General features: G+C 39.6%; 1 protein-coding gene across 2 annotated transcripts in view; it reads right to left on the reverse strand.

Annotated features, from left to right (window-relative positions):
- Fyb2 (FYN binding protein 2) overlaps positions 1–21,239 on the reverse strand; it is a 94,768-nt gene that overhangs the window by 45,222 nt on the left and 28,307 nt on the right. For both annotated transcript variants that reach the window (XM_069987139.1, XM_069987138.1), the window contains exons 3-4: positions 20,103–20,264; positions 18,354–18,387 (exon numbers count right to left, since the gene is read on the reverse strand). In XM_069987139.1, coding sequence (XP_069843240.1) covers positions 18,354–18,387; positions 20,103–20,264 — 196 coding nt within the window. The remainder of the gene's footprint in view (positions 1–18,353; positions 18,388–20,102; positions 20,265–21,239) is intronic.

Here is a 21,239-nt window from a genome sequence, read left to right on the forward strand (position 1 = left end):
TTGCTTGTAAAGACAAATCTAAAATGTATAAAGAACGATCTTCAACCCACAACACTTACGATTTCCAAAGAAAACATGCTACTTAGGATTTACAAAGGTAAACCAGCTTAACATCCCAAACTGGAAACCACACAGGACATGAGCCAACCCAGGACTGTCAGAGAGATAGAACTCGTGGTAAATTAAATGATAGAATTAAAGAAAATGGATTTAAAATAATTGTGTTTTAAAGGCTCAAAGAAATAAACAATAAAATCTATTTCATAAGAACAAGAGGTTTAGGATCAAGGGAAAGGAGTTAAAGAACTCATAAGTATAATTCTTGAAAAAATAATGTAGAAGTTGAAAAAGTTGACTAGATAAAGGGACTAGAGGGACTTAGTAAACTAGTTACATCTGAGGAAAAATTAATCAGAATAAGGTACTGAGAGTATCAGGTAGAAAATACTGAAATTAAGTGAGGGAGGATGGAATTGGAAGGCCCAGCACATAAATGAGGGATAGTGGAATGAAAGAGGAGAGAGGAGGAGAGGGGGAGGGAATAATGTAAAGGTCCATATTCAAATAAGAGACAAGACATTTGTCGGTTGTGGGGCTCGAACTCTGGGCTTGGGTGCTGTCCCTCAGCTTTTCAGCTCAAGCAAGTGCTCTACCACTTGAGTTACAGTGCCACTTCCGGTTTTCTAGTGGTTTATTAGAGATAAGAGTCTCAAGGACTTTCTTGCCCGGGCAGGCTTTGAACCGTGATTCTCATATCCCAACCTCCTGACTAGCTAGGATTACAGGCGTGAGCCCCCAGCGTCCGGCCAGCAAGACTTTTTGAAGATTGAAAAGGCACATGTGTTTTTCCATTGAAGTAGCTTCAATAATGAGAAACGACAACAAACTCACACATCCTGTTTGTAATAAATTAGCACAAAACAACGAATAACATAAAATCCATGTGAGAGAAAAGACAATTTGTCTGCTATGGACAGAAATCCAGATTGGCCATGAACTACTCATTAGTATAGTAGTGGATTGAGATTGTAGTTAATACCTTAAACCCTGAGGAGAGAAAGCTGGCACTATAAAACTTTCCCAACTCAGGTTTCACTTAATGATGAGGGGAAAATAGATGAGTGCATACATTAACTACTCACAGATCCTGCTAAAATACCTCATAATGACATATTCTGGTGCAAAGAAATTAAACTAGTAATAAAGTCAGGTATAAGGAATAACAGCAAACAAACTAATGAAACTTTGGCAAAACTAAATAAATATCAACTGTAAGATTAGTATTTAGAAAGGTTGCAGAATAAGATGAAATAAGAATTTGAAATAATAATATGTAAATTAATTTTAGGTCTTTGTAATATTTAGGAGCAAGATAGTGATTTTGATTAACATTAGACTTTCTTATATTGCAGGTGTCAATTATTACAGTAAAAAAGAATGGAAATAGATTAACTTCTCAATAGGTAAAAGTTATTCAACTGAAAGCTTAAATGTTAGAGAAAAAAGTAAAAAGAAAGACAAATATAGGAATAAGAAAATTATATAAATTATAATGGCAAAATTTCAAAACTGATCAGAAATTTCAATAAATGCTTACAGATTTCCTACAGGTAAGATAAAGATAAAGATAAAGTTAGTGGTAAGATAAAGTTATATCCAATTGAATAGTTAATGCTGCTTAAAGTAGTCTGAACACCAAAGATTGCACATAAATTGATGGAAAAAGACATTTACACCAAATTACTACCAAAGGAAAGTTGAAAATTAATTTTTAGATTAAAATTAAATCAGGCTTATTAATATTACATTTTGACATGATCAAGAAGATGAGAAAGAGCAAATAAATAGTGTACACCTGTGCACACTCCCAAATTATAGATAAGAAAGAGCTGTGGCTCATGCCTGCAATACTAGCTACTCAGAAGCCTGATTGCTGGAGGATCAGATCAGCATGGGCAGAAGTTTACTACAGTCCATTTCCAAAATAACCAGCAGAAAATCATGACTATAGGAATTGCTCAAATAGTAGAGCATCAGCCTAGCAAACACAAGGCTCTAAATTCAAACATCAGTACGACAAAGAGCAAGAGCAAGAGTGAGCAAGAGAGCAAGAGAGCGAGAGAGCGAGAGATGGTATTATTTTTGTATTTCCTTTTGGGAGTAAGTCTTACTATGTAGCCTAACTGGGCCTTGAACTTGGGATCCTCTTGCCTCAGTTTCTCCAGTGCTAAGATTACAAGTATAAACCACCATGCTCAGCTTACAGATCATTTTAGGTTCTCAAAGATCTAAGAAAATGTTATGATCAGTTCTCTGCCAATATGTGAAAATTTTAGAGAAAACTGGAAATTTTGTATAGAAACATAAATTCCCACACTGACTGAGGAAAAAGTCATAAACAAAGAATGAGCAGGTCAATAATCATCAAAGGACTTAAATCTGTTGAACAACATATAACTACTCTTTCCTTTGTCCCTCTCCATGATATTATACGTTCATTTGAATAGACAGTTTTAGGGGCCAGAAAAATTGGAAAACCTATTCAACTTAAAAGAATAGTATAATTTTGATTTGCAAACCATGAAATGATCAAATAATTTTTTAAAATGCAGCACAATCTCATGATATTTAGCTCAAATCTCCTAAATAAAATCTTGGAAAGATTAATTAAGCAATACTGAAACTTAAGAACAACTGAAATCTATTCCAAATGTCAAGAATGGCTCAACATTAAAGATGTACCATTGTAACTGATCACATTGTTTTAATAAGAGGGGCGGGGGGAAGATTACAGATGCCAAAAAGAGTATTGTATTAAGGAAGAGTGTTCTTCCTTAGCTAGTTTAACCTCCAACAAATACCATCTTTAATGGTGAAAGGTAACAAAGAGTTAATATGTATGAAAATTCTAATGGGAATTTTGTGCTGATAGCACAAAAGATGAATCCATGGAAAATTGGGACAAAATTATATGAGAATCATTAACAAAAAGGTAAAATAGAATGGCCTATAACATTTAAATTCCAAAACTCTCAGTAAACAGGAAAATAGAGACCATGAGATTTTAGTTCACACCTGTAGACTTAGCAAGAATCTGTTTGAAAACACCCTATTTGGCAAGAAAATGGAGAAGTAGGTCTTTTTATATTGTAAAGGTGATGAATCGAATTGAAGGGTTACAGTTATATAACTAAGGTAATGAGTACGTTTGTTTTTTTTTTTTTTCTTTTTTTTGGTTCTGGTCGTGGGGCCTGAACTCTGGGCCTGGGCGCTGTCCCTCAGCTCTTCAGCTCAAGGCTAGTGCTCTACCACTTGAGCCACAGTGCCACTTCCCGCTTTTTTTTCTTTTTGCTTATGTGGTGCTGAGGAATCGAACCCAGGGCCTCAGGCATGCAAGGCAAGCCCTCTACCACTGAGCCACCTTCCCAGCCTGAGTACGTTTCTTTTTAAACACTGTTACCCTCTCCCTCACTTTCTCCTGCTTACCACACCACACTCCTCTAGGAGATCTTTACACAGTCTCAAGAATAAGATTTGACACAACCATCTCAGAAGGTAATTTTTCAATATCAATAACACTGAGTTGATTATTATTATTATTATTATGTGATTCTACTAAATCAGAAGCTTCAGAAAACTTGCTTATATTCACCTAGAAACCTAAGATGATTTTTCAACATTATTTGAAATGCAAAAATTTAAAAGCACTCAAATGTCTTTCAGTCAAGAGAATAAATAAGCAAATGGTGGTATGTTTATTTGGTGAAATAAAATACAGCAATTAAACTGATAAATGAGATGTACGTATATCTGCATGGAAAATAGCTTTGTTCGCAGAAGCAAGTGGTAGGAAGATGAAATAACATAGCACTTAGACAAACATTTAAAATAATGTATCTTTAAAAGATGTAGGAGTTGATAAATGGAGTCTAAGCATATTCCCCAGTTCACAATAGGTGGGAAGATCTGACTGGGAAGAAAGGAGAGAAGAGAAGATAGAAGTTAGTCTGGCAGGAGAAAAAGAAAAATGGCATCCTGGAATATAACAAAGGGACCTCAACTTTTTCCACAACAGATGGAAAATTCCAGCTACTTCATACAAAGTGTGAATAGTCTGAAGGAGAAATGATTACCCATAAGCCTGATGGCTTTTTCACATATGTAATCGATGTTGATATTTTGATATTCTTTTTGATTGTGCTCATTTCTATGTACATTCATGAAGTTGTCAACCCAGAAAATATAAAGATTCAGGGCCTCTTTCTTTTTTTCCTCCACACTTAGCACATCCTACCAAATTCATTCTCTTTGTTGTTTGATCACTTTGCTGCTTTACTGTTTTCCATCATTTTTTTTCAAATTCTCTATAATGTCTTTAAAGACATAGGAATAGAACATTTTGCTGAAAGAAAAATGCTAAAATGGAATGCTTTAGCAACTTCTCCTTTCATGTTTATGTTCCTCTCTCCCTACATGAAATAGTGGAAAGAAACTTGTTTAAATTATAGGCTCCACCATGGATCTCAGGCTCTAATGACCCAACAACTTCACTGCGTATATGGTAAATTAACTTTATTAATAAGAAACAATTTGTGGGGAAAATTGAAAGAAGATGTCTAATCAATTTCTTGTATTACTTTTTGTCAAAAGTGAATAAATATGTCACTTCAGATAATTATAAAGAAACACCAAATGTTTTTCTTTCAAAAAAAAAAAAAAGGCAGGTTCCAGACAAATTTTCTTTATAGACAGGCGGTCCTGAAACCAGTGTCAGGAGGTGGTAAAAGGATATTGCAGATTAACTTAAACTATTCTTTTTGCTGTCTAAGAATATCCTCTATCTTCTTTTTATTTTTCTTTTTAGTGCACTAAAGCTAGATCCACCTTGATTTTATACAGTGTGGATCAATATAAAGACTTTGAATTGTAAGGAAGAAATAACTGTATGATTTCAATGTCTTTTATTTCCACATTTATGAAAAATATCTACCTCTAGGACCATAGAATTACTAGGAGGCAGAATAGAGAAATAGCCAGACCTGCAGTGTGGATTTAGACAGATATGAATTTGAATCTTAGCTCTCTTCCACTTTCTAGGTATAAAGTACTGAATAAATACTTTAATCCTCCACCTTCCACTCTGCAAAGTACTAATAATAAAGTCTACTCTAACGGTGTATTGTGGGTAATGATTGAAGTATTTACCCTCTGCACAGTCATTTCTCAAAAAAGTGTGTTAGTAATGTTATTATATTGGAGAAATCATTGTGTTTAAAAAAGCTAAGTCTTGAGGTTTGTGTTTTATTTTATTTATTTCCTTTGCTGGTCATAGGGCTTGAATAAGGGGCCTGGGTGCTATCCCTGAGCTCTTTCACTCAAGGCTAGTGTTCTACCATTTTGAGGCACAGTGCCACTTCCAGTTTCAGGGTGGTTAATTGGAGATAAGAGTCTCACAGACTTTCCTGCCTAAGCTGGCATTGAACTGCAATCCTCAGATCTTAGCCTCCTGAGTAGCTAGCGTTACAGGCATGAGCCACCAGTACCCAGCAGGGTTTGCATTTTGCTTCATTTTTGTGGTTTGGGGATTTGAATTTAGAGCTTCATACTTGCCAGGCAAGTGTTCTACCACTGAGCCATGCCAGGTACACACTTAGACCATTATCTACTTATTTTTAGGCTTCCAGTCATTTCTGGGATGACAAGCATGGGTCACTATACTCAGCTGTGAGTTAAGAAGGAGGTCTCATGAACTTTTTGATCAGGCCTTGTAATGAGATCTTCTTATTCTCAGCTCCCCATCACTCCCAGCTTGTGAACTTCCTTTATTACAGACATGGCATCATGTTTCATATTTCCTCATAGAAAATGTCCAGTGATTTAACTATTACATCATGAAAATTTAGTGTTTTAATGATTTCTCCAATATTATCATATTCAAACAGCATAATAATAGCTCCTTAACTGCAACATCAGTGTTAAAGATGGCTTACAAAAGCAGTTTTTTCTGAGCTTTGATTGGCTCTTGGAATCCTACAAACATTTGAACAAGTGAGACTTCTGACTGAAGTGTTGACAAGTGGTGTCCTCTCATGGTTGACTCCACTTGCATCTGTTTACCTCTGGCACAGCCCTGAGATGCTCTACAGAGTCCTCACTGGACCTTGGAGAACAAGCTGTCAACCTCTGTGCTAGGCTGGGCTGTTCTCTCTGGACAGGTACTCATGCAGGTCATTCAGAAAACTGTTCACTTGCTTGAACAATGACATGTTTAATTAGTATGCTATTTCTTGAGGGTAAATTGTGTGTGGGACCTGTGTGGCTACCAGCATCATTTAAGTTCTTTTTTTTTATTTTGGTCAGTCATGGGGCTTGAACTCTGGGCCTGGGCGCTGTCCCTCAGCTCTTCAGCTCAAGGCTGGAGCTCTACTATTTGAGCCATAGTACCACTTCCAGTTTTCTAGTGGTTAATTGGAGTGAGAGTCTTGCAAACTTTCCTGTCCCGACTGGCTTTGAACTGCGATCCTCAGATCTCAGACTCCTGAGTAGCTAGAATTGTGGGTGTGAGTCAACAGCACCTGGCTTCATTTAGGTTCTTAAAACCCTATTTCCACACAGGTCACTGTGAGGACTTGGTGTGGGAGTAACTGTTAAGATATGGAAAATATCTCACAAGTGAGTTTCCTTACTTGTTTTTACTCATGCCACATTGCAAACTAGTGAGTCAGAAAGTTCCACTGCAAGAAATTATGCTGCATAGTCTAAAGAAGATTTTTGCCTTAGGTAGAAAGACTGAGACTTCCACAGAAAGATTGGAGTGTATAGTTTTATCAGGAGAGTAGATGTAGGTTGAAAATGATTTCTTCCTCTTTTGATTCCAGTGGGCCATGCATTTTGGAAATGGGATGAAAAAGCAGCTACTATCTTTGTGTGATGTTTTACAGGTTCTGGTGATAAAGAAACATGAGACCATCTGACTTCTCATTTACTGAAGTGTTAAGCTCCCATTTTCAGAATGTGCTTCTTGTGAAACTAATCTCCCAAAAGATATTCACCTTATGAAATCTTTCTTGAGTTCAATCAGTAAAAAGTGACACCTATGCTGTGGATCTCAAATACACACACACACACACACACACACACACACACACACACACACACACACACACACACACACACACACACACACCACACACACACACACACCACTTATCAGCACCTGTATCATAACCTAATTCTGCTAGGACTTCAATCACAAACACACAAACAAAGTTACACAGCTCTACACACTATGTTTTTCCATATCAGTAAAATTAGAGGTATGATTCAAGAGGTTGAGTGCCTGCCTTCAGCGAAAAAGCTGAAGGAGAGGGCTGAGAAGGTAGCCCCAGTTTCAATTCCTCAGTACCACATAAGCAGAAAAAGCCAGAAGTAGGCTCTGTGGCTTAAGCGGTAGAGTGCTAGCCTTGAGCTGAAGAGCTGAGGGACAGCGCCCAGGCCCAGAGTTTAGGCTTCACAATCAACAACAACAACAAAAAAAATGCTGAAGGAGATCATCCAGGCCCTGAATTCAAATTCAAGCACGAGTACTGGCACAAAAAATTGTTATTCCAACATTCAGAATTATATTTATCTTAATGTAAGTAGAATTTGGTATCACCATTTCCTGGGTGAGGAAATGGAAGACCCAGTGATACTTATTTTTCAACATTACATGGCTGGAGTACATGGAAAACAAATGTGAGCCTAAAGCTATCTGATTACCAAATTTATGCTTTTGTTCCCTTGTAATTCACAACCTGACATTGTTAATTTTCAAGTACTTCTACTATTCCATTTAATCAGACTTTAATTACACAGCTTGTTACAAAAAAAAAGAATAAGCCATGCATGCATGTGGGATACATACCTATAATACCTGTACTTGAGAAGTTGAGGAAGAGGATCATGAATTTGAGGCCTATGATATGTAGTGAGATCCTTTACTAAAAGAAAGAAGAATTAAAGAAGGAAAGGAAGAAAGAAGAAGAGGAAATGCCAGTAGCTCACATCTATGAGCCTAGCTACTCAGGAGGCAGAGATCTAAGGATAGAAGTTTGAAGCCAACCTCGGGCAGAAAAGTCGTTGAGACTTTATCTTCAATTAATCATCAAAAAGGCCAGAGGTGGAGCTGTGGCTCAAGTGGTAGAGCACTAGCCTTAAGCAAAACAAGTTCAGGGACAGTGTCTATGCCTTGAGTTCAATCAAGCCTTAGGACTTGTACAGAATGGTGGAGAGGTTGCTGGGGGGAAGAAGGAGAAGAAGAAAGAAAAAAAGGAAAGAAAGGTAAATGGTACTATGGGCCAAACTGGGCCTCATGTGTACTATGCTGGCTTCTACCTCTAGTCCCTGCTTGGTGCCAGCTAGTCTGCCATGTTTGAAGAGTATCCAGCAGACAAGTTTATGGGTTCAAGATGGTGGACAAAGGGTAAGAGAGTTAAGGAGAGACGCTTAGAGAATAAACCAGTCTACAGAGAAGTATCTCCTTGGCCTTAGTAGAGAATTCATGGCTTTTGAGTTTTATTCTATTCAACAGAGATGTCAAGTGCTTGATGATTAGTTAAATATGTATTTAATTTGAAGAGTAATGAATCCACAGGAGAGGAGGAATGGGAGGACTGTACCTTGCATGAAAGCTACAAAAATAAGGACCAGTATACCCTTTGGAGCTAGACTCTAGGCTAAGGAGCAGAGGGAAGTTTCATGTGAGTACTGATTTTTCTCATGGCAATAGCCTTACATAATACACAAGGGAAAGCTATAGAGAGCTCAGATTGCCCTATTTAGCCTTAATACTAGAAGGATATGATCCTAGATATGCAAATTAATGCAAAATATATAAATGTTCATGGAAGCTGATGAGCTGGTGTGTTAGCATATAATTGTAATCTCAGGTACTTTGGAGGTGAAGATCGGGACAATCACTGTTCAAGGCCAGCCTGGGACAAATAGTGAGACCCTCATCTCAACAAAAACCTAAATGTGGTTCATGCCTATAATTGTACATGAAAGGGATAGGAGGATAGTGGTACAAGAATTTTTCCAGGCAAAAAGTGTGAGTCTTAACTAAATAAATAAAAGAGCTGGGGACATGGCTCAAGTGGTAGAATGCTTGCCTAACAAGCCCAATACTGCCCAAACAAAGGTAATAGAAGTTGATATAATACAATTTATACATCTTTCTCAGTACCATTCTATTTTTCTTTTCATTTATTTATTTATTTATTTTTATTTTTTATTTTTTTTAAATTTAATTTTATTTTATTTGTGAACATACTGTACAGAGGAGTTACAATTACGTGGGCAGGATAATGCGTACATTTCTTACCAAGCATTGCAGCCTCCTCCTTTGTTTACCCTTCACATCCCTTCCCAGCCTCCCCCCTCCCCCCCAATCCCAATCCTTCTCCTTCCCTCCCCCCCCCCCCCCGCACCGATGTTGTAAAGCTAGTTTTGGACATGACAGCTTGTACTTCTCATTGTTGCAACAGGTCCACCTGTATCCTTAAACAACTGGTTTTTCCCCATCTCCTCCACAAGTTATACTGACATCAAATATAGTGAAAGCAGGGGTTATACTGTGGGGGAGGGATATACAAAGCAACAAAGAGATAATCTTATAAATGCGTTAGAAACACACGCATGAAAGAAAAAAACATTAAAATACACATCTAAGGGTTCATTTTCCTGACATCACATTATCTGACCTTTTCCGCTTGACTCATACATATACTAGATATTACAAATAAGGGAAACCATGGGACCTATGTTTCTTTGGGCCTGGCTTACTTCACTTAATATAATTTTTTCCAAGTTTTTCCATTTCCTAACAAATGGGGCAATGTCATTCTTTCTGATGGATATGTGTATATATACCACATTTTCTTGATCCATTCATCTACTGAGGGGCATCTGGGTTGGTTCCATATCTTAGCTAAGTACCATTCTATTTTTCATTTCATTGGTCCATCACTTAGTCATTAAATAATAATTCTTCACCTGTCCACTGTGTGCTAGGTCCTGGAAAAACAGAAATAAAAACACAGGTGGTCCCTTTTCTTTTTTCTTTTTTTTTGGGTCCGGTCGTGGGGCCTGAACTCTGGGCCTGGGCGCTGTCCTTCAGCTCTTCAGCTCAAGGCTAGCACTCTACCACTTGAGCCACAGCGCCTCTTCTGGCTTTTTTCTTTTTGCTTATATGGTGCTGAGGAATTGAACCCAGGGCCTCAGGCATGCACGGCAAGCACTCTACCACTGAGCCACCTTCCCAGCCCAGGTGGTCCCTTTTCTTATGGTGTTTTTAGTTTGCTGACACAGGTGGGTGAGTCTGAAAATCTCTAATAAAATCCAGAGTCCATACCCTAAATAAGCTCTGTAGTATCTTACATTTTAGGGCAAGTCAAGAAACATTATTGGCCTTAGATTTCCAATCTATGAAATCAGGAGATTACTAAAGCCATTCTAACCTGGCCATGGAGATAAAATGAATCTTACAGATATAAAAGTACCAGACAATCCCCAGCAGATGACCAGACTTAAATATTAGCTTCCAGTCAACCTTTCTCATTCTGAATGTACTATTACGTACAAAACTTGGCTCCAACTTGTGAGAGTGAAACTTTGTTCTCCATCATGACATTTTTCAATATTGATTTGAATGCTGCTGAAGAGAAAAGACAAGTCATAGTTCCAAAGCTTTCCATAACTTAGTTGCATCCCAGCTGGTCTTGATCATGCAGATCTCTCTGCAGACAGAAAATAAAATTCTAGGGCCAGCATGGAAGAACATCTTCTGGGGGAAATACTCAGGCTCACATGGTAGAGTGGACCTTAAGTATTATACCTGGCCCTCCTTTGATGGGATGAAGAGTCATGTAAATTGTGGCCTGAGTTGGCTGAGGCTGAGCTATTGGGAGCCTGGCTGTCCCTGGTACTCCAGAAGCAGTTATGTCATCCAAGTCAGAAATCCATGACCACTTCCTTCAAGTAGTGACTGTAGCTAAGAATTTCCAAAGGAGAGAATGGACCTAAGGGTAAGTCACAGACTTAGCTTATGGAAAGTGCTCAATAAATAGAAGCTATGGGTGATTATTTGTTTTTGTAAAGGAGAAACACTCAAACTATGAAAGAAGGCAAACATGAATACATCTCTTGCTTCTGCAACTAATATCTTTGTAAAAGCCAGGGCGAAGAGTGTTGATTCCCCTGAACTCCAATTGAAAAGAGATAAGAAGACATTATTGAGGTGGCTCAAAGGGAAGCCATGTGGATGTTCCACATCTAAAACTACAAAGGGTAAAGGCTTCAAAAGTTCTCTCTCTTCTTTCTTCTTCCCCAGAGCTATTCAGTTGAGTAGGCTGGGATTCCCTGGCTTCCATACCTCTTGAATAGCCCTGAGTACTCCTGCCAGAGAGGCTTCTTTTGTTCTTGGTCACTGAGATCAGTTTTCATTGTCCTCCCTACCTGCAATGCAGCCATTCAGCAGGGCATAATTCAACATTTTAAACTTAGCCTGAAGAGGAGCAGTCTAACATGCACAAAGGCCCCTTGACATGCTTTGTGTTGACCTTGTTATAAAGTAGAAAACAGTCTCAAACAGCTTCAGGAAGAACCATTCTTGTCTTACAGTGAGCACTGATTGTGGGCCAAGCACTTCACCTAAACACCAACAATAATGAGGGAAATGGCAACCTGTAAGCTCTTGCTCTTTCCCTCAGACCTCATTTCCCATAGCTCATCCAGCATCTGCTGCATTGCCCCTGAAGTAGATCTTCATTCCATTTCCTATGTCACTGTTCTACTTCTCCATTACAAGTTTCTTAGCATGTCTGTGACTCCATTTATTTAGCCATGAGACAGGAATCCTGTACTTAACATACTTAGAATGGATACTGTGAGTGCTGCTATTTATGCTGTGGCTGCAGGGTTAACTTGTCTTTCTATTTCCCCTCTAAATGTATTCTTTATGCAATATATAGATTGGTATTTAGGAAGTCAACATCAGCTCATGTCACTCCATGGCTTCAAACTCTCCCATGGCTTCCCAATGCATTTCAAGCAAACCCCAAATCATATGGTGCCTCATGATGCTCCAGTGTCATTTGGACTGAGCTTTAGCTATGATCCCCTTTTCTAGTTCTTTAAACCTTAAAGTGTGGTTCTCCTTGGTAATGTTACATGGCTATTCCTTCCCCTGGAATGCTGTCATAGAATTTCACATGACTGGAGGCTTTTATATTCAGGCATCAGGCTGCATGCCACCACCTAAAGGAGCTTTTCATGGTCATTCTAAACTTCCTTTAGTTTCTCCCAAATTAAACTCCAGTTGATAATCTTTAAAAGGTTTTACTATATAGCAATTATCATTACACAAACAAGGACTGTAAATGCACCAGCCACAGTACTGCTGATAATGTCATTCTTTGTTTCATTTGCAGGCCTTAAAGGGTAAGACATCTTCCCTCCACTGCCCCAGGACCAACCTCTCCCTGCTGTGTTAGGCAGTCCCAGTTCCATGACCTGCCCCAGCCCCAGAAGGTTTTGTTTCTACTCTGCATGTGGTAGACACCCTAAAAGCACAAATACAAAAGTTTGTTCCGAATGCCTAGGTACCAACAAGGGCACCACCCAGATGATTCAAAATAGACTGGTACCACCTTGTGGGGCGGGGGGGGGGGGGGGGAGGCGGGGGCGGGGCTGTGGAAGGAACCTTTCTCAAGTTACAAAGACAAAAATTTACAAAGAATACTGAGAATGTACCTGCAGAACCTCATTTGATGCTCTGTGTACCTTCTCTACTCAGATCCCTTTCCTCAGCATCTGAGTCAGGATCACCCCCTGCCACTTCTTAACAGGACAGAAGTCAGATTCATAGGGAATGAATAAAATAGTGCATTAGCTGGGCACTGGTGGCTCACATCTATAATCCTAACTACTCAGGAGGCTGAGATCTGAGGATCATGGTTCAAAGCCAGCCTGAGCAGGAAAGTCCTTGAGACTCTCATCTCCAATAAACCACCAGAAAACTGGAAGTGGCTCTGTGGCTCAAGTGGTAGAGTGCTAGTCTTGGGCTGAAGAGCTGAAGGACGGCACTCAGGCCCAGAGTTCAAGCCCCACAACCGACAAGAATAAAATAAAATAATAAAATAGTGCACAACTCTGGAGTGCTGAAAGTATCAGTACAGTCTGCTGCCTTGAGGCCCATCTCCTTTGTTCACACAAACAGTGACTGCTGTTTACAAGGGATGCAGCAATCTTGGTTTGCATGAAAGAGTAAAGAGGAGGCATAAGCTCTAAAGAGCCATGTTACTGTAGGGAACTAATGAAATGTTAGTATTTTAGCAAGAACAAGGGATGGAAGAGACCAATGAAACTCATCAAACATGTCCTTGTGCTCCATACTTTATACACTCTATCTCACCTGGACCCCATGACAACACAGTGAAGATGACTGACAGCCCGAGGAAGAAGCAATACTGCTGTGTGTCCATTAAAGATCTGAATGGTGAAGTGCTTGCCCAAGGTGTGGAAGAAGAGCTTGAGCCTGCACTCATCTGACTCCAAATGTGTACTTGTTCTGTCACATCAGGCTACCATTCATTTTTGACCTGCAGTAGGAAGAAGCCCTGAAATGAAACATGGCCCACCTCTAGGTGCACTAGGTTCTTGTGATTACAATGTGTATATGTAGAAATATGGCCAGAGCAAAAGACTTCTGCTTCATGAATAATAGGTGAAAATAATGTGAGCTTTAACACAAAGGAGAATAACGTAATGACTATATTCCTTAAGAACTGTTGGGTAAAGAAAAAGGTAAAAGCAATGTCTGTTGTACTAAAGAATAGGTCTTAGATGGGAAAGAGGGTGGCATTTTGAAGGGTAGAGCTCATTTTTATCTTCCAGCTCAACTTGATGGAGGAAATAAATAGAGAAATGTGTGTGCATTCACAGAGTCATGTAAGATATTTTGAGTGGTTCATATTGGTAGTGCATATAAGAATGTTTGGTAAGCAGGCGCTGGTGGCTTATGCCTGTAACCCTAGCTACTCAGGAAGCTGAGATCTGAGGATCAGCCAGCCTGGGGAAGTAAAGTCCATAAAACTCTTATCTCCAATAAACCACTAGAAAACTGGAAGTGGCGCTGTGGCTCAAGTGGTAGAGCACTAGTCTTGAGCTAAATTGCTGAGGGACAGTGACCAAGCCCAGAGTTCTAGAAAAATGTTTGTATATAGTATGTGCTTAATAGATATGTGTAGAATGGGGGGAAATATCTGCTCCAACAAAGGCAAATAGTGGATTTTGTAGGACCAAGTTTCTCATCAAGGGATATTTTGGAGACAAGGATTCTTCCTTTGGTGGGAAGTTATATAATAGCTACATAGTCATCCTTTAGATGTCAGGAACGATGATAAACACCTTGTAATTCAACCCTCACCATCATAACATGAATTAGCTTATATCACTATTGGCAGCACAGCTTATATCAATATTGTGCTGCCAATAATGCAAAGGTTGAACTGAGGCTTGCAAAGTTTAAGGCACATTCAAATTTATATGTGTTAAGTGGAAAGGGTTGATTCAAAGCCCAGGCTTTCATTAACATTTTATGTGACCTGGCTACATTGTATAATCACTATGTTCTTTTCAAGTAATGATATTACATTAACTATTTTTAAATCTAATGTCTGTATTGAAAGTTGTTACTCTGTACATGGGAGATATTTTTCCCAAACAAATACCAGTTTCCATGGAAATTGTATCTAAGGCTGTTGGAAGTTATGGTATTATACATCCAAATTAACATTCTGTGTGTGTGCGGGTGCATGCACGTGCGCGCATGCATGCACATGTGTGCTAGTCCTGGGGCTTGAACTCAGGGCCTGGCCACTGTCCTGAACTTTTTCATTCATGGTTAGCATTATACCACTTGAGGCACAGCTCCACTTCTGGCTCTTTTAAATGTTTATTTGGAGATAAGAGTCTCACAGGCTTTCTGCCTGGACTGGTTTCAAAACACAATCTTCAGAACTCAGTAGCTAGGATTATAGGTGTGAGCCTGGCCACCTGGCTTGGAATTAACATCCTTCATAAGAAGAGTTTGGGAGGAGGCTGCAATGCTTGGTAAGAAATGTATGCATTATCCTGCCCATGTAATTGTAGCCCCTCTGTACAGTATGTTCTCAAATAAAATAAAATAAAATTACAAAAAAAAAGAAGAGTTTGAACTCCTTAAAATGGCATTTGCTATGAATTTGTCCTTCAATATCTGTGCAGAGTTGTTTCCACCATCCATTGTGGATACCAAGATGGATTAGTACTTGTGTATCCACCTATGCATATCCTCTGAAATACTTAAATAACATCTCGGTTGCTAATAATAGCTACAATGTAAGTGCTTATGTGAGTAATTGTTATTCTGTACTGTTCAGCTGATAGATGATAAGGTGTCTTGATCTATCCAATGCAAGCAGAAGTTTCCCAGACACTTCTAATTCCAGATTATCTGAATTCATGGATACAAAATATGCATATAAGAAGGGCTGACTACACTTTATAATCCAACAATATCTTATTTTTTCACATTAGAGTACATTGTGTCTGATTATCTCCTCTTTATTACTTCATCCTTACTTTGCATTATTTTCTATCTCCAGCCTGAATGCTAATTGGTCCATCCATCCATCCATCCATCTACCAACCATATGTCAGGAATGTATTTTTTCTAGGGATAATACCTTGCCTCACCCACCTTAAGGTACCATGGGAAGGAAGATGCATTTACCACTAAGCTATAGCTGAAAAATTTCCATCTTCTGTAAGTCCTCTACTAAGTATCCTGGTCCTTAATTATCTTTTTTAATCATCTTTTGTCCCTATAGTAGCATCACCCATACCATCGATAATGTACAACAAAACCTCATTTCAAGCTAGGCACTGCTGAGTCACATCTGTGATGCTAGGTCTACAATAGCCTGAGATCTGAGGATTGTGATTCAAAGCCATCCCAGGCAGAAATGTCCATGAAACTCAAATTAACCAGAAAAAAACCTGAAAGTGGAAGTACGGCTCAAGCAGTAGAGTCCTGGCCTTGAGTGAAAAAGCTAAGTGAGAGTACAAGGTCCTGAGATCAAGTTCCATTACTGTTGCATGCACACACACACACACACACACACACACACGCTCCCCTCCCCCCCATTTTAGACAGCAGTTGTATTCTAAAGTCAGTGTGAAAGAACTGAAGAGTAAAAGTTGCCCTTGTACACGCTCGACAACATGGTGTCCCATCAGAAACCGGCTGCTATCTCCAACAAGGTAGATAACAAGCTTGTCCCTCAGGTTGAAACGGATGCTGTTTCTGTGGTTAACCTGCTTATAGAAATCATGTTTGCTTGGTGCCATGATGTGGAGAAAACACATATCTAGTTGAACAACCCCAGCCTGGCTCAGAGTACACTAAGATGTTCATATTATGACAGCCATGAGGCAACCAAGATGGGCTCAGCACAGCAGAGGTGCCTTGTTCCTCAGTTGTCACTGGAGTCTGTACTCACTGAAGAAACAGGGAAAACTATTGCCTGAAATTGTTCCCCTTTCACATAAATACACACAAGATGCATCTCTGCAGACCTACCTGATTCAAATAGAGGAACACTGAGCTTGGAGTTCTCAGAGCTCATGAATTGCATCTAGCAAACAAGGCTCGGTCTGAGCCTTGTTCACCATTTTATCAATTCTTTGGTACATGCATCTTCACCATAGGGTTCCTGTCTATTTTACAATCCCATTTCTTTACTGCCTCTTTCCTAACTCAACTCAGTACTTTCTTGGTCCATGAATAATATAGATTACTTCACTTCTCCTGCCGCTGCCTATAGCGCTCCTTTCCATGCTACCCAGCAGTCATTCCTTCGCTATAGTCATTTCAAGTGTTTTTTTCTTCAGTGATGGGTTGATTGGATTCATATTGCTATTCTTTATCCTTATCCATTGTCACATGATCCTGAAGTGCCCTCCCACTCTGACTGGACTTAGTCACGAGAGCTGCTTGGAGCAATAAAAAGCCAGTGAATGTAAAACAGCAAAGGATCATAAAGTCTTTGCTATTGTACTTGTCTTGCTTATCTGCTCTCACTGCCAGAAGTACAAGCGTTTGCTGGAAGTAGGGAAATGGTACTAATTCAAGGGGCTCAGTCATCCCAGCACCAAAGCAATCCTAGGTCAGTTTAACTGTAAGCAATCCCCAACATCTGAGCAACCATAGTCAATATCAAAACAGCTGCTTAGATGATCCATACTGGTTGCAAACATATGCACAAAGCCAGTGGACCCCAGCCTGGATTAGCTGTACCCACAGCTCTATATTACTGAAGTGTACTTATTAGATAATATTACTGCAGCAATAGAAAAGGGACTTTAAGATCTTTGATGACTCTCTCAAGGAAATATGACCACATCCTCATTGGTGTAACCTCTGAATTTTATACCTTCTTCTATTACAAACATAATACACTTTATTATTATAAATACTTGTTGGATGAATCAGTAATATTATTAGTCATTTTTTGAACCTGATTCTCCTCTTAAGACTAGCCTCCCTGCCAACAAGAAGACCATCTTTGTGAGGGAGATGAGGTATAGAGTCAAGACAGTTTGGCTTATACCTTTACTTTTTCTCTATTTTTGTATTTTCCTTTTGATGAATGTACACTGTAAAAAATTAAGAGAACTATAAAAGTAATTCATTTCAAATATAATCCTGTTATAATATAAAACAAAGAGTTTGGCTTAGCTGGGTAAGAATCACAGCATGGCAACTGGTAAATTTTCTGACCTCGAGCCTTGGGCTGAAAAATGAGGATAGCAGTATCTACAGCCCTCCAGAGACAACCAGATGAGGAGATCTCTAGAACGTGGCCAGCTCAATCAGTCCACAACACCTCCACGGGTTCATCAGGTGTTATGTGGTTGAGAGAATTAATGAATTGACACTCCCATGGCAGATTTTTGAAAGAAGACCTCAGAACACCACCTCCTGATATCTCCAATGCCCATGGAAGCTGATGTTTCCATTTGTGAAACCCATCTGTACAATAAAAAGGTACCTCGGAGGACCATCTTTGCAACTTAACATCAGCCCAATGCAGTTTATTTGATCTTTCAGTGGAAGCAAAAGTTGAAGTCTGCTGCTTATAAATCTGTCCTTCCTGCAACATTTTCAAGAAATACAGACGTTTGGGTTGTGTTTCTTGCTCACCAGTGGGTAGGCCAAATAGTCTCACCAACTGAGCTCCTTTCTGCCCAATTAAGGAATGTATACTTACCTCTCTGGAGACAAGTGGTCCTCCTTCACAGACACTGCAAGAACAAGAGACAGAGGGAAAAGGAAGTATTGGCAGTGTGCTGGTGAACGTGAACGTTGCTCATGACATGACTCTAACACCCCAGAAACCAAGTATTGGTAGCTCACTTGTGACCCAATGTTCCTCTTGCCTAACTACCCCTATACTGCAGTTCATGACCATACTTTATGGTGTTATTTATGGGCATAATTCCTTGCATTGGACTTTGGCCTCTCGGAGGACCAACCCCTCTGTGGGGTTTAATCTCATTTCCATCACAGGGTCTGGCACAGAGAATACTGATAGCTTAGCTGCTCAATAGTTGAAATAACACAGAAGATTTTACTGAGGATTTTCCAGTATGCCTAGATATTACCATATTATAATCCTAATAATCCTCTGCTATTGAAGGTCTCACTTTCCCCATTTTACAGATGAGGAACACAAGGCTCAGTGAGCACCATTCAAACTTATGTATAGTTTGCAGGTAGAAGAGCTGGGTTCTCTGAAGCTCATTTTATTATAAAAGGTTTAGCATTTTGTTCTATGTTCTCTGAATTAATGTTTATATAAAGAAAGTCACACATAGTAGCAATCCCAAGTACCAAAAAAGAAAAAAGAACATTCACCCATACCCTTCTTTGATATGGATGGAGCTGAGTTTTTGTATTACTAAAGTATACTTCCAAGGGTGCTGTTTCTCTATACAGAATGTTCTTTTAGGATAAGACTTGGCATGGCTTGTATTGTTGGTTCTCAAAGTATAATTCATGGGTGAGGAGCACCAGCAGTTCTTGTTAATTTATTAAAAGGTAAAGCCTCAGGCTCTCAACCAGACCAACCAAATCAGAAACTCCGGGGATTAGGCCCCGCAATGTGAGTTTAAACAAGACCTCTAGGTGATTCTCATGAATGCTTCTGGGTGAGCCTTTGCTTTAGAGAAATTCCAACATGAGGTTGCCCAAAGCAGTCAAATGAACAAAGATGCATTAGCTCTGTGGATATACCATTTGCTGATGCTGATGGTCACAAGAAAACAAATGTTAACACAGCCCCACACCTCACTTCACAGTATATGTTCCCCTCATGTTTCATTAGAGCAAACATAAGTAAAGGCATTTACGTTGTCAGCAATATGCGGCTGTGGTAGGAGCCACGAGGGACCAGAAGTGCTCTTGTAAAATAATGGAACAAACCGAGACACAAAACAACACAGAAAAATGGCTCCCAGGGCTGCTTCCTGGAAAGGATCAGAGAGGGCCTGAGCCTTTGCTGAATTTGTTGGAGGCAAGTCACAAGGGCGGAGGGGAACTCTGCCAAAAGGATCTCAGGTCAAATTGGCTTCCTCATCTTCACCTCCCTCCTGCTGACTCTGTTCGCAACACAGGTTTTGCAGCAAACTGAAAGGTTCACTGCCTCTCTGCCCAGCCAACTTTTTGTTTGTTTCTTCTTGGACAGATTCCCAGTGATCAAAAGCAATGCTCCCAGGGGAAGTGAGTGGGCCCAGGAGTGATAAGAGGCCAATTCTAGCAGATTTGTCATTTTGTGGGCAAGCTGCCCCAGCCTGTACTTGAGAATAGTAGTGATGCTTGTGCCACTCCCTGGAAGGGCAGTGGTCGCATTGTTCCCTCGGGGTCTGGGTGGAGAGGGAGGTGACATGAGGAAACAGACACAGAAGCTGTGTGTGCTCCAGGCTGGCCATGTGTAGTGCTGCTCTGTACATTGCCTTACCTTCTTTTGGGGTCTTGGTCGTACCAACTGATTGTCTCTGGAAGGCCTGGAGGTTCACGGTGGGGGGCTTTGTCGGCTTTGGGGGAGGTGGACCCAGAGATTCAATGGAAGGCAGTGGCTTCGTTTGGGGAAGCTGGTGATGCCTGCTATCTGGCTGGTTTTCTGAGCACAGACAGGGAAATGTGAGGTCACTGAAAGTGGTGAATTTTCAGGTGAAACTTTTTTTTCAACCTCAGTTTTGGTTCCCTCCCTCCTACCTGTTCTCCATCTAACAATTTCTAGGCTCCAGTCCAAATACGTACCTGCTCATGGCATCAATCTGATGTCCAATGCAGGAACTCAGCAAGGCCTGTTCATGTCCACCAAAGGGGAGGTGAAGCTTCTCACCCCCATCACCCCCCACCCCTATTAGTAGTCAAACCCCCAGAAGCTCAGGGCTAAATTTCTTTCTTCTTAGGTTACAACTGAAATTCCCAATATCATATTTCACCGAATTAGGGAGAAGACATAGGGGAAATGAAACATTGCTCACTAACTGGGCTCCTAACTTTTTTTCTAGGTATTGTGCTAAGAAAATTACATGTTAATTTCCTTTAACTCTCAATATTTCCATCCATGGGTAGTTGATACTCCTTTACTCTTTCCCACTCTTTCTCACCCATCTTTCTTTCTATTCATCCTTCTTTTCCATTACACACATACATATATGACTATTGATTTGAAATATATATGTATATTATTGTGTTTTTAAAGGAATTAAATTTTATTTGAGAAGTATTCAATGTCCATAGACATCAAGAAAGCACAATTATTATCAAAAATTATAGTGGATCATAGTGGATTTCAGTTCAATAAGAGAACTTCAAAATGTTTGTGGGTACATTTCCTTGAATTTTATCATATGATATTGATGTAACATTGAATCACAGCAAAGTATGCAATAAAAATCTCTAGTAGCCTTCTGTGGCAAGCTAAGGAATAACTGCTTGACCAGAAGTGGTTTTCATCATATATAGCATACTCATCCTTATATGCCAATAGATAACAGAATTTAGAAATCCTTATTTATTTCAAAGTTTCATAACCTGGGGGCAGAGGAGCCAACAAAATGCATTTTTTTTGTTGGTTGAGTGGCTT

This window comes from Dipodomys merriami, unplaced genomic scaffold, assembly GCF_024711535.1.
Source record: "Dipodomys merriami isolate MVZ:Mamm:240054 unplaced genomic scaffold, mDipMer1.0.p SCAF_34, whole genome shotgun sequence".
Lineage (NCBI taxonomy): Eukaryota > Metazoa > Chordata > Mammalia > Rodentia > Heteromyidae > Dipodomys > Dipodomys merriami.